At 40.0% G+C, this 14164-nt stretch overlaps 1 protein-coding gene across 1 annotated transcript; it reads right to left on the minus strand.

Moving 5' to 3' along the window:
• Positions 1–464: 464 nt before the first annotated feature.
• LOC138041138 (protein AMN1 homolog) lies at positions 465–9624 on the minus strand. Its single transcript, XM_068886909.1, has 5 exons — positions 9445–9624; positions 8562–8706; positions 6136–6353; positions 5156–5212; positions 465–679 (listed from the first exon to the last, which is right to left on the minus strand). The coding sequence occupies exons 1-5, from the start codon at positions 9613–9615 to the stop codon at positions 503–505; spliced, it is 768 nt and encodes a 255-aa protein (XP_068743010.1). The 5' UTR covers positions 9616–9624; the 3' UTR covers positions 465–502.
• Positions 9625–14164: the final 4540 nt, after the last annotated feature.

Genomic DNA, 14164 nt, shown 5'->3' on the forward strand with positions numbered 1-14164 from the left:
TTGTTAGGTTTCGGCAGTCAGGACAATCGTATGTGTGCAGAGTTCCAGGAGATATTAACCTTTCTCCTTGGTACTCAGGTTTTTTCCCCTCATTCGAATACTCCCAGCTAATGACATGTCTTAGGGGGTGCTGTGCTCCTTAGGACCTCTCTAAATACTACAAACGCCAATTTTATGTGTTTGTTGTTCTATTGTCAATTGTATTGTTCAAAATGAAGCAAATTTTCAATTGGATGATTATTCCACTAGTGTGATTATGAACTAGGTGTGTTCAATTTCGGTTGACTCGTATGCTGTAAACAATGAGATCGGTAAAACACATTTTGATTGGGTTGCAGATTTTCGTGAAATTAATAGAAAAATTAATTGAAATTTGACAGGAAAGCCTCGAGTTTACTAAGCTGACCAGTGTACCGTTCGTGTGCTGTTCGACATGCGCATTGTATTGAAGACAGAACAGCCAACACTGTAAATGCAGGTTTAATCGGCTCCATCAGATTTTTCAATATATTGTCCATGATAACTGTTTCAATTGTCCAGCTTCTTCAATGGCTTGACGGGAATTGTCTGTAACGTGCGGACAGCCATCAAAGATTAAAATGTTTATTCTCGGGCAACGAGCAAGAAGGGCCTCGATACTGACATCAGTTATATGAATACAATGCGAAACTTGAACTTCCTGAAAAACAAACAAACAAAAATAACAAGAACTAAGATTTCGTAAGTACTGTAGGATCTACACAGCAGTGAAGCACTACTTAAATTGTTATTAACTAAATAGCCCTGTAGGTAGCTGTTTAAGAATTAGATCATGACCGTCTTATTGTCATGCACAGCTGCAAATTCATTCCTATCCAGTTTCAAGATCAGCTGCTGCCGTGGCCGAGCGAAAAACGTTTTCCTTGATCCCTTCCTAAACTACCTGTTATGTCTCGTTTTTTTTTTTTTTTTTTTTTTTTTGGCTTTTTTTTGTTTGTAGTAAATGAAATAAAATAAACAAATAAAATAGTTCAGTGCTAGCAATTCGTTTGCACATGTTGTTACTTGTTCTTAATTGATGCCAATGAAACGCGCACACAAAATTTCCACGGTCAACCTCCGCCACTCGAGCCATCTCGGTACTAAGGCTAATCATTCTGCCTCTACAAACGTTCTTCTCTCGAGTTTTACTGCTCAGGCAACAGATCTTTTCATCCGGAAATTTGCCTCTAGAGAGGCCGACGACGACAACTACCACGATAAAAACACAAGTCTTCATGTTTTGCTACGAACGCGTAAACTCGACAAGAAAATTCACTATTGTTGCAGAGATAGTTTTTTTGTTGAAAAAGATATATGAAAGAGACGTCCCTTTAAGAGCTGTGTTTAAAGTAAAAACCTTAGCTGTTTTGTTTTCGCCTTATCCCCGCTAATTGAAAACAGATACCGCGAAATTTAAATCTGCCGCCATTTTGACGCTTAGTTGTTTCTATGGAAATTGTGCAACCCATTCCCACGCGCGCCAAAATCGCACGCGCGTGGCTTGAACATGCGCACTCATTTGACCGCTGTGTTGGCCAGAGTCGGTATTCTTGGTGCTGACCAAAAGAAAAGCGGACTCTAGGGACGAGATTGAGTTTAAGCTAGCCACTAAAGCAGTTACAGAGAAGGCTTAAAAAAAAAAAAAGAAAGAAAACACGCTTTAACGAAACCCTAAAACATGACCTTTCGATTAAATAGACGAGGCATTTTCCTTTGCGATTTCGCCGCTCGTGATTAGGGACTTTTTAGAATCGGAGGACGAGGACGACTATGAGTACAACTTTACGTTCTGAGCACGCGCACTTAGAAAAATGCCGGCCTCCAAAGCGTATGCGCATGCTCAGTACGGAAAACTCGTACTCGTAGTCGTCTTCGTCCTCGGATCTAACACTAGCCTGTTCCAGGCTCCCAGGTAGTCGAGAAAGAGAAAAAAAACACTGCGTGCGAAAAACGAGTGGGGGCTTAGGTCGAGGCAAGGCTGTTCTAACACGAGTTCTGTGAGCCTTGTCGCAAATCTATTGCGATACTACGATTGGATACTGACAACATACTACTCCACAACCGATTTAAATCTCAAAAATTAATTTCAGAGAAGCCTCTTCTAAGGGTAACCGGTCGTTCCGCCCCACGTGTTATTGTGTCAAAGCACTCATTTTAATGATCACGTCTAAGCGCTCACTTCAATGATTAGGTCTAGACTGATTTTAGAGATGAAAAATTAGGGTTCATGTATGTAAAGGTCGTCAGAATACTGTTGGGCGGAACGACCTGTATTCCTTCTAAGAAAAGGTGAGAGCAGGCAAGAGCAAGAGAATTGTCGGCAGGGAAGGGATGGTGCAGTGGTGAGAGTACTCGCCTCCCAAAAATGTGGCCCAGGTTCGGTTCCCGAACCCGACGCCATAAGTGGGTTGAGTTTGTGTTGGTTCTCTTCTCTGCTCGGAGGGTTTTTCTCCGGGTCCTCCGGCACACAAAAGCCAGCATACAGTTGATTCCAGCTGGCTGTAAGCTGTGCTCCAAGGTCACACATGGACCGTATAGCGGCAGCCAGAGGCGCCATAGTTTGCTTTCGGTTCGACCTTTTTGAGTTGCGTTGTTGCTGTACTTGCGACGGCGATTAGCGTGACAATTATTATTATTACTATTATTATTATGATTATGATTATGATTATGATTATGATTATGATTATGATTATTATTATTATTATTATTATTTTTATGATGATGATGATGATTGTTATTATTATTATCATGATTAATTACTTCGGAACACTTCCTCTTTCCATCTTGTTGACCGGTTAACAATCATAGTAAGTTAAGACGCCCCCTTCCAGAAGAATAGATAATTACAGTGTCTACGGCTCTCACTCACTGTTGCTGTAAGTACCACTGGGTGAAGTTAGTTCTACATGTATAAATGGCCGTCTTTATGCTAGAGACGTTAAAGTCGTCAAGACGCATTTGACGTCTGAGACGTTAAAGCCGTCTGGTATAAAAACGGGACGCATAAAAGTAGACAAACAAGATTTTTCTAAAAAAATGACTAGGTTCTATTATCGGAAGACACTGGGCACGAGCAAACTCGGCACCAAATAAACGTTAACACACGAATATATGAGCAAATAACGTGTCGGAATTGCAGCTTCTCAAATTTATGTCTCGACGTCGCCTGGAAGGACAGATGCAAATATTTTTTTTGTGACAGAAATCAGTCTAGGAATCAGCATTTTCTGGCGATGGACGAGGAACTAGATTTAGCCTCGGCGCATGGCTTGTTTGTCTTGTCGACCAACACCCTGCTAGCAGAGCCTTTCTTTTGCTTGCTCGATTTTGGCGTTCTCGAGAAAGGCTCTGCATGAATCGAGTAAGATCTTTTTTGAATATGCGCTGCATGTTGCCAGGATACAGTCTCGAACCCAAGCCTAATATGCCAAATCTCGCTGCCATCTTGGTTTTTCATGCCAGCGGGCTCAATTATAACCATCGTTTTTTTCACTAAACGGACGCTCGCATTGGAAAAACCGGTTTGACGAGAGAAAACAAGATTGACTAGTCCAGAAGTTCGGGCTGCGGCGGCTTCAAAGAGTTGACGCGATTCGGGCAGAGCCTACTTTTCTCCTCCTCAGTAAAGAAAAAGACAAAAGGAGGCTCTGCTCGCAGGGTGGTCGACCAAGAGAGCAAGGAAGGAACGAAGTGCAGATTAACAAAGGACTCAGGGCTAAATGCGTCCAAGTTAGGGCGTCCCGTTTTTATACTAGACGCATTTAACGTCTGAGACAGTAAAGTCGTCTGTTAAGTGCGTCTAAACGACGCACTTAAAACAAGACGTTAAAGTCGTCAGACGTTAAATGCGTCTGTCTTATTTCTCGTTTTTATACTAGACTCGTTTTTATACTAGACTCAGACTCAGTCTCAGACTCAGTCTCAGACGACTTTAACGTCTCTAGCATAAAAACGGCCAATCATACGTCATTACTAAGGATGCACATTCCAAGACAGTATATAATTTAACCTTAGGCCCGTTGCACAATCCTTGTTCATACAATATCGTTTGGAAGTTAAAGTAACTCTGTGACCGAAAATTCAATCCTCATTTTCTTTGGATTCAAAACTATGTTAACTAAACAATAAGCGACCAAAGTTTTAAGCCTTGATTTTAGAAACTGTTTATTTTAACTGGAATTTTCTTATTTAATGGTCTGCCATTCCTAACTTTAAAATCTTGAGAGGGCTGGATCGAGGAGAAAATGACGTCAAAGGCTCACTAGTTTAAGAATGCAATGCGAGTGTACATGCAGGCTGCAGAATTAATAATACAGAACGGGAATTTTGGGTTTTCAAGGTTTTAAACTCGCGTTTTGCAAATATAATAAGCTGCATTCACACTCTGAAACTTTACAGGTACATATGTAGTGAGACTTTGACGTCACTTTTCCCTGGATCCAACCCTCTGAGGACCGATCGGTCAGTTTTGAACGTGAGTAATGGTGGACCGTGAAATCTAAAACTTACACTCAAAGTAAACGACCTTTGGATAAAAACCAATTGAAAGCTCAAAATTTTGCCAGTCAGGTGTTAAGCAAACACACTTTCAAAATCTGAAGGAAAAAAGGAAGTGATTTTTTTTATCACAGGGGCACTTAAAAAAGAAAATTCCAGTTTCTAAAGAAACTGTAGTACTGCGTCGGTGGGAGATTGAAACAGAAATTGATTTTGTATCAAACGAGTTGATAAAGGTCGGAGCTCCGACGAAGGGCTAACGCTTGAAACGTCAGCTTTCTAAATCTTTCACGGTGGTTATTCGACCTTTATCAACTCGTTTGATAAAATCAATTTCTGCACTTTAAAAAGTACATAACATAACATAACAATTGCAAAGAGAAGGGCATACACTGTAGAGTTTCTCAGTAGTGTTGCGGTCTGGTCAAGTGTAAAGGTCACAATATCAACCATGCACTATTTATTGGAGTTACCCTCTCCTACCAACAGCATGGTGAAACTCAACTCTACTCGACTCAAAATCACCAGATAAGATGAGGCCAGCTAAGATCACACAACATTCTAATGTACTACCAAGTTCCCTTCACTGACACTTCGCAAATGTATGGTATTTTCAATCACCAATATTAAACTTTACCTTGATAGACTGTTGGCATTTTCCAGTTGTTAGTTGCATAACACCATCATCAGTTACCTAGTAAGCAATTTGAAGACAAAATGACAACACTTTCAAGATAAGGACAAAGCAAGTCAAATTAAACAAGTAACATTCAACAACCCTGGGAAAATCAGTCCAGTTGAGATGCTCATTGACAAATGAAATGACCCAGCTCTGCTAAGACTACTGCACTTATTTTTGTTAAACAAATCACATAGCTTCTGGCCATCGACTTGTGTATGGCCAGGAACAAGATGCATTCTCTTTTTTGTGAACATTATTTTAAGTGTCACCAAACCCATCTTGGCAAGGTAATTAGAAATTCTATCATAAATATTCAGAAAAGATGAGGATATATAAAATTAACACAACAAAAACTTTACTACGATAAGTATCCTCAGGGATTAAAAATTGAAGCGCAGCCAGGATTAGGCATATTAAAATACAATAAAAAACGTTCTCTGGCTAAAAATTTTCAAAAAGAATATAAGCTTTCGCCTGTCGATCTACAGCCTTCCACGGATAAAACGTTGAATGTGAATTAGTGAAATATATACAGAAAAGGCGAGATAAAAATGATAAAAAGAACAGAGTAAAGGTATGAAAAATGGTGGCTATTGTTTAAAAAGAATTTTATACTGATTAGGAATCGGCTTAAAGTTATTGTCAGCATGCTTGGTAGAAGAGGTGTGCCAGGCCTCTAGAGTTTTCCTAACACGAAAAGAGCCTTTGTCTATAACTCGAGAATGGTTGAAATCAATGCGATGACCGAAAGACCACGCATGTTTCGCAATGTTTGACCCATTAGCACATGTTTTTACATTCCTAACGTGTTCTTTCTTGCGGGTTTCAAAGCAACGGCCAGTTTCACCTATATAACACCAATCACAATCGGCACAGGGATCCTTGTTGAAATCCTATTTAAGATCTTTTTCGTATTGGACATCAACTGGTCCCACCTTTGTCTTGGAGATGTTAAGACTTCGAAGAAATCTACAATTCTTGGCAAGAAGATGAAGTGACACGTCAGTGACATTCACACATCCACATAAATTAAGATGTTCCAAATGAGTGCAGTGTTCAGTCAAAGCGGCAATTGCAACATCTGTTATATTAACACAACGGCGAAGATACACTGTTTGAAGTTGACTGCAAGATGTGAACACTCCGATGATACCTGTTAGGTTCATGAAATAAAAATAACATTCTTACTGATAATTGGGACGAAGCTTGAATTTTTCATTTTGGGTCCGGAGACCCACATTTCTTGCAAAATTGGGATCCATGGGATTTTTGGAGGGTTCCAATATTTTCAGCACCCTCCTAAAGAAAACGTTGACAAAAAAGACTAGTGGTGAACAAAATATTTTGACCTAATGGGGCTTGTCTTTATTATTGTTGTTTTTGTCTTGACACCACTTTAACTCAACACATATACCAGCTACAGTTTTTGGTATGGGAATTCAAAGATTGGCAGAGCAGTGTCACTGAATTATTTATCGAGGCTGTACTGTTTCTTGCAATGAAGCTGCTCTTCCAAAATGTTTGCATTCAGTAGTGAAAGCGTTTTTCTTTCTGGCCTTTGAACAATCGTTGCAAATCATTGTTTACATGTAGTCTCCGTTGTCACCTCTCATTTGCAGCCACTGAAAATCTATTATCCATTGATTAGTCCAAAAACAGGCCATATCTCCCCCCTTTCCATGGTTTAAGGCCCTCCTTTGACAAACTATTCAAGGCATCAGTTCCATTTTTTTTCATTCGGCAACAGAAATTTCATGCTACAGTTTATAAAAAAAATGATACGATGGTTCCAATCTGGTGGACACCTATTCCTTTCATTTCCTGAAAGTTTTTTTTTTTACTGAAACGCATGGCAGAGGATTGGGACTAGTGGTGCAAGAGCCTTCTGGTTGAAGTGATACTAGACTCCATAGAAAAGGTTACTTCAAAGAACCAAAAACTGCAATTTTTTGTAGGGCTCTTGACTTAAAAAAGCTTCCTCAGCAACCACTGTCTTTCTAAATTGTGAGCCACACCCCTTAAACACGACCATAAATAATTATTTTGCTTTCAAAATGCAGTGTGTGGGAGTGTTCGTTTAAAATGCCATGCCCCAGACACCCTTAGAGAAAGACCACTCATCATGATACTGTCGGTTACTCATGACTACTCAAAATAGCCGTCAACAAAAACCCCTGCAGCTGTATTAAAAGAGCTGTCATCTCACCGAAGTGTTCATTACGACAGCTTCCAAGATAACCAGTAAAGCAATAACAAATAAAGAAGCAGGAAGAAAACTACCGGTAGTTGGGTTTGATTTGGCTGAAGTAGAGTGAGGACTTCATACACGTAAGCAACAAGAAAACTAATTTGGCCCCAATGGATGAGTAAAAATTAATCATCTGGTGCAAGACAGTGTAAACCCCTAAACTGGCATCCAATGAAATGTAAATTTCTAAAATTGTCTGGTGTTAAAAAGGGATGGTGCAGTGGTGAGAGCACTTGCCTCCCACCACTGTGGCCAGGTTTGATTCCCAGATCTGGCGTTATATGTGGGCTGAGTTTGTTGGTTCTCTACTCTGCTCCGAGAGGTTTTCTTCCAGGTACTCCGCTTTTCTCCTCTCCTCAAAAACCAATATAATTTGATATGTTTTAATTTGATTTGATTTCATTGGTGAACGACCCAACAAGCTATTCAGCTTTAAACATTATTGTATGAAAATAAAGTTCCTATTATTATTATTATTATTATTAAATTATTATTATTATTATTATTATTAGAAAGAGAAAAATGTACGAGTGTCACCACTACATTTTGGAGGAAAAGGGCCCTAAAAATCCCATGGTAAAATTTAAGAACTGTCCTCAGCATATATTATATCATTTCATAGTACTTACATTTGGTAAGAAGCTTAAGCTTGATTCTGTGGATTAAGAACATCCCTAACACTTGTTTGGAATAGGCCCTATGCATGACTGTGTCACATGACCTTGTCAATCATAAAAATGGTCGTGGTACAAAAGAGATGCCAGAAATGGATTTGCCACCCAGCAGCATCAGTATAAATCTCAGTAAGTTTTTAAAGCATGAAAATCAATATAAAATCTATAACATACATGTAAATGGCAGTGGCCTCGAAATTGACAATCTTACTAATTTCATCATGCTCTTTTCATTTCTGACATCTGTTTTGTACCATGACCATTTCTTTAATGATTGACAAAGTCATTTGACACGGTCATGAAAGGAGCCTATTAATATTTGAAAAATTTACAATTTATTTTTCCCAACCACTTTGCTTATTATCTCACCAAGAGATAGTCAGCAGTTCAAGCCCTTTAGGTTCTCCAAATGAACACCACACTTTTGTATCAAGCTTACCTTCAGAAGTGATATCATCCCTTGGATTCTTGGTAGCATTTAAGTCGAGTTTTCTTAAATTCTTACAAATGCAAAGTGAGCGTAGTCCATTGTCTGATATCCTGCACTCGCACAATTCTAAATCTCGTAAGGCAGGATGCAACACCTATAAACATTTTACAATTTTGTTTTATTTTCTTTCTTTCACATGAACTGAGATTACATAAAAAGTAAACAGTTTGCATGTACATTAAATCCCCCATCCCCCCCCCAAAAAAAAATTAACAAGGACCAATAATATTAAAGGCAAGGGTTATGCAACAAATTAGCAATGACTGTGTCAATTATTATCATTATACATTGGTGTCACCAGCTCGATTTTGATTGGCTATAAGCACAGTACCTACAGACAATAGATTTTATATACATTGTATGTAGAATTGATGTCATACCTACAGACAATAGTTTTATGCATGCAGAAGAGACGTCATTTAACACACTAACCAGCAGAGAAGAGAAAAGAAGACTCTGCCAACTGCAGAAACATTCTTTGATTTGCCACTCATCCAAAGAAATGGATGAGTCAGTTCAGCTTCGGCAGATAACACAAACTTTGGGCTTGATAATTATCGCTATCATGCTCAACCTCATCCAATAATTGTTTATTACAGGCCAGAGGGAATCATGGATAGGTTTGCCTGATCTTTTTTGATAGTTTGAATGAAACCGCAGAGAACAATTAACGTCAATCAGTGCCTGATGTGAATAAAATTATTGTTTCATGATCATTGTGCTTTGCACATAGCACACTAGCCAGTACTGTTATTGTACATGACGTTGTTAATGTATAATACAGAGATATAAGGTTAAATTGCGCCAAATGGCCTGAGTTTGCGAAACTCACCATCGTGATATTTGTGTCGGTTAGTAGGCCTCGTTTGGATAATAAATGAACCAGTTTGGTCTTTATCTCAACTGGAAGCGCATACAATGATGTCTCGTGGTCTGGCAGTTGACAGGCCACAGCTCTCAAACAATGATTTTGTAAACTACCAACGGTACCGAAAACCGCCATTATTTTTAAAGTAATGCCGCTGTTTCTATTCTTTTGTGCGCTGGCTCATGGTGAGCCAGCGAAGGGACAGACCATGGGTATCTGCTCCCAGCCGGGTGAAAAGCCGGGTGTATTTGACTAAGAGTCAATTTTGATGAGGGAGGAATAGTGTCAATGATTAAAAGCATGCTTACAAATCTCATTATTTTAATATATATTTTGAGAGAAACGTCAAGCTCTATTAATGGTCTGAAGTTTTGAAATGTTTCATGATCGAGAGGTGACTCTTTTAACAACTGGCAACAGAAAGTCCAAGAAGCCTCCAAAAAAAAGCTAAAAAGAGCTCGGCTGATATAACAGTGAGGGGGGCGTATACAAAACATGGACCCCAGGTCCATGGACCACCCCTGTGGACGCGGTCCATGGACCCCTTCATGGACCCGGTCCAAGGACCACCCCTGTTGACCACCCCTAATTTTGTGATGTTAAAAGCAGAAAAATCTGTAATAGAGAGTGAGAAGTGATCCTCGCACTTAACTGGACAATTTCATCAATTGTCTCTCATACACACATGAAAAGTTCAGGTGGAACCCATGACCCCTGCGATGTGAGGACGGTTGGACGCACTGGTCAATTTGTTGGGCTCGTTTGTTCCGGTGAAGCACTCGATGAATTAAATGATATGAATGTATATTTGAAGTGCGGGACAAATCTCAAGAAACTAACTTGATGTCATAACCGAGTGTTTTTTTTTTGGGGGGGGGGGGGGAGAAGGTAGTCTGATGCTAAATGCCGTGACATAGGTCGTAGTCATGGGCTCCAGCTTAAGGACGGTGCCTACTAATTCAGAGGTATTTTTGCCCCGATTTGTGATTAGGCAGGAAAGGTAGATCTTAACAAGTGTTAGTGAAATCCAAAAAGAAAATTGGGGGTAACCACGCATTTTTCAAAGATAATTCATGAACAATATTTGTAAAAAGCGCTAAAATACAAAGCAATGTATGGCGTTTTTTCTCAAATTGAAGCTCAATTATCTCTAAAGAATGCACGGTTACCCCCAATTTTCTTTTTGGATACCAAGAGTACTTACGAAAACCTACTTTATCCCAATAGTTTTAAACCGCGCAAAAATATCCCTGCATTAGTAAGCATCGGCGATAGGAAATCCGAGTATCTGGAGATGCGCAGAACGTATGCGCAATAACAATAGTAGGCACCGTCCTTAAATTGTCCAGATAAGTGCCTGTATCGCTTCTCTTTTTCGTCCGAAGATTTCTCTGCTGGTAACTTTACAAAATAAGGAGTGGTCCACAAGGGTGGTCCAATGACCTGGGGTCCATGTTTGGTATACGTCCCGGTGAGGGAATATATTATAACCAATGCAAGGTTTGATTCAAGTGCACAACTGTGTTGAGTCAACAGTTAACTTAATTAACCAGTTCCACAGATGTGATAAGCTTCAAATTTGCTAGATAGACGCTCAGGAAAATTTCAAAAATGGTCATCATTCTTGCGAATTTTCAGCTGCAGGAAAGTGCAGCTAGCAGTTCCGTCAAGTGATTTGTCATCGTCAGAATTTGCCCATATTTTTTCGTAGGTTTTATTATGAAGCTCTTTACTCTAAAGTGAAAAACATAGTTTTGGAATCAGAGCGATTTTATTAAAAAAGAGTAGAAAATGATGCCTTGTACGATCAGAATTGCATTTATTTTCAACTTAAAGTTCGCAATGCACAAGGTCCATTAACTCACCAAAAACGCGTGGTATGGAAATGAGTTATTAATTAAAGAAGAGTTCTTTTATTTCTCAGCTCTAAATTGCCTACAGAAGACAGACCACAACACCGGGAACTACGTGCCCTACTCTTAGCGACAGGTGTGTGGGTTCTTTTACGTGCCACAGGATTATAAACATTGAAGGGTTGTGAGACCGGACCTTCGGCTTATCGCTCTTATCCGCGAGAAGACTTGAGAGTCTAACCATTTGCAGATGTAGTTACAAAGGCAGCACTCTCCTGACCCTGAATGACAGTCCGGTGCCCAATCAACTGAGCCACCGGTGCGCGGTGGCTTATCAAGGGAGCTCTCACAAAACCGTGTTGTACTTACGACAAGATCATGAATATTGCCATTCACACCGTTAGGACTTGATAGCTAGAGGGCTCGACAACCTTATACGTGGTGTTTCCGCATATCAACTGAGTTCAGTGATGAAGGAAATAATTTAATGTTTATTTGAAGTGTGCGTTATAGACGAAAAATTGAAGTGATAACTCCCACTTATCAGGACAATTTGAGCAATTGTCCCATATAGACACCTGAAAACTCGGGAGGCTTCACGGGATTCGAACCCACCAAATTGATCTGATACCAACTGAGATATGAAGCCACAAAGTTGGGAGCAGGTCAATTTGCTGGGCTGACACATGAGCCATCGCAGAGGTCATGGATTTAAATCCCGTTGACGTCGCCGCCTGAATTTTTCAAGCCGGTATTCTTTACTCTGAATCAAAACTGATAATGGGGCTCAGTTCATTTCAGAAGAGATTTACAAAAGGACATTGATCATCAAACCTTCACTCAGCTTTGTTCTCAGGCAAGTGGCGAGGTCGAGGGACAAAAGCTGCAACCTCCACAGAGCCATCAGAATTGCACAAAAAAAAAGAAAAAGAGTGGCGTAAGGAGCTGTTAAAATTCCTCATGGCACATCAAACAATCCACATGCTACAACTGAAGTGAGTCCAGCTCAGCCGTTAATCGGGCATGACATTCGCACCAAAATTCCCAGCCTAACTATACTGGGACGTTCTCAGACGGTAACAGATAGGATAGCCCGTGAAAATGACGGAATGTCATTTGGAACAGGGAGATCAAGTCTTACTCAGGCAGACTACAACGGAAAGCTAGACACACCCTTTGCACAAGAGCCGTACAAGGCAAGCAAGGAAACAAGGTAACCGTCCAATCAAGCGAAGGGGCAAAATACGGTCGAAATGTTACTCTTTTCAAGAAATACCACTCTGAGTTGTTTGATAATGTTGACCTAGTAGTATACCTAGGGCCTGCCAAGGAATCTAAACCAGAGCCAACCCAAGGAGCAGAAAGGGATTCCCATTGTGTGGACTCTCAACTTAGGAGACAACGTCGTTCCCAGGGCCTTCATTGTCGTTGGGAACGAGGTTACCTGGGAGATCCCAGGGATCCCAGCGGGAGACGCGGCCTCCCACACACTTGATACACTTTGCGCGCAAAACAAACAAAGGGCCGCCAATTTTAACCAATCTGAAGACGCCATGTTACGCGTGACTGATTCTGGCGTGTTTTTTCAGGGACATGACAACTGATTTTCGCGGGAACGGGTATTCTAAAAATAGACTCCTTTGTAACTGTGCTGAGGAGCCCACCTATGCCATAAGCACACTCTTATCTAATTCACTCTTACGTTATTGACGTTTAACATTTGGGATTTATTTTATTGATTGACTTTGTCATGTTTATTTTTTCGTGTTAATGATTCTCCTTGCACTCATTTAACCATTTTCAAGGCTGACGATGAGGGGAATTGTAGTGTATTGCGGACCTATGTTATCCAGGGAACAATGCGTTACGCGATCGATGTGTTTATCTAGCTATAGTTACAGAGTCGCTACATTGTTAGTGGTGATTTTTGTTTTGTTTGTATAAATTCAAAACAAATTTGTAACTAATGCGCAAAGAACAACGCTTCTTAATTAATTAAGCTTTTCTTTTAATAATATGCTAATAAACTGTCAAATTTAGGTTTTACCTAATTTCAAGTATTTGCATTTAATTAACTTTGTACCTTAATTGTACGTCTCGATATATCAATATTCAGGCATGGCTACGAGGCTTTATGGGCAAATTTCACCGCCCAGTTCCGGTTTCTTTGTCTTACAAGTCTCAAGGGAGATTTCTTAACAACATAGTATTCAAATCTAACCATAAAGCCTCGTAGACAAGTGTGAATGCTAGGGAATTTAAGATCTACGACGCGACGGCAACGAAAACGTCACAAATTTTGCATATTTAATGAGCAAAAACAATAGCTTTGCGCGCTCTGTGCTCTGTACGTGTATTTTTCATTTTTGTACATTTCTTTCACTCTTTCGGCAAATCTGCGACGTGAAATGACCAATTCTCAAGTTTTACGGAGAACGTGAAAGCAAGGCAGCGAATTTGAATTTTCTGTTGTAGCTTCAACCATAGTTAATGCATAGAGATGGCTATGAAACTAGACAAGTCTGTTTGGTTCATGTTTTTGTCTGCATTTTTGGTCTTGACGGTGCACGAAACACACCCTTTTTCGAGAAGATAACCAATCAAACCTTTCGATCACATTATTCGCAACTAATTTGCGAACATGTGCGAAGCAAAAACAAAAGATTGTGCACCGTCGCGTTCAAGTCAACATCGATTGCGACAACAGTGTTCTCGCTTGAAGGTTGGAGGTTGAAGGTTTTAAGGTTTCATAACAAGTCCCTCGATTAACTATGCTTCAACACCGCACCTCCTAATCCAGTTCATGGAAAGTTGCGCTAGTTTTTAGAAGT

Source organism: Montipora capricornis, chromosome 3 (genome assembly GCF_036669925.1).
Source record: "Montipora capricornis isolate CH-2021 chromosome 3, ASM3666992v2, whole genome shotgun sequence".
Taxonomy (NCBI): Eukaryota; Metazoa; Cnidaria; class Anthozoa; order Scleractinia; family Acroporidae; genus Montipora; species Montipora capricornis.

Coding starts and splice junctions, on each gene's coding strand:
- LOC138041138 (XM_068886909.1), bottom strand. CDS start 9,615: ATGGCGGTTTTCGGTACCGTTGGTAGTTTACAAAATCATTGTTTGAGA. Junction 8,707..9,444: donor CCGACACAAATATCACGATG/GTGAGTTTCGCA, acceptor AAATGTTTATAG/GTGTTGCATCCTGCCTTACG. Junction 5,213..6,135: donor TTAACATCTCCAAGACAAAG/GTGGGACCAGTT, acceptor ATTGCTTACTAG/GTAACTGATGATGGTGTTAT.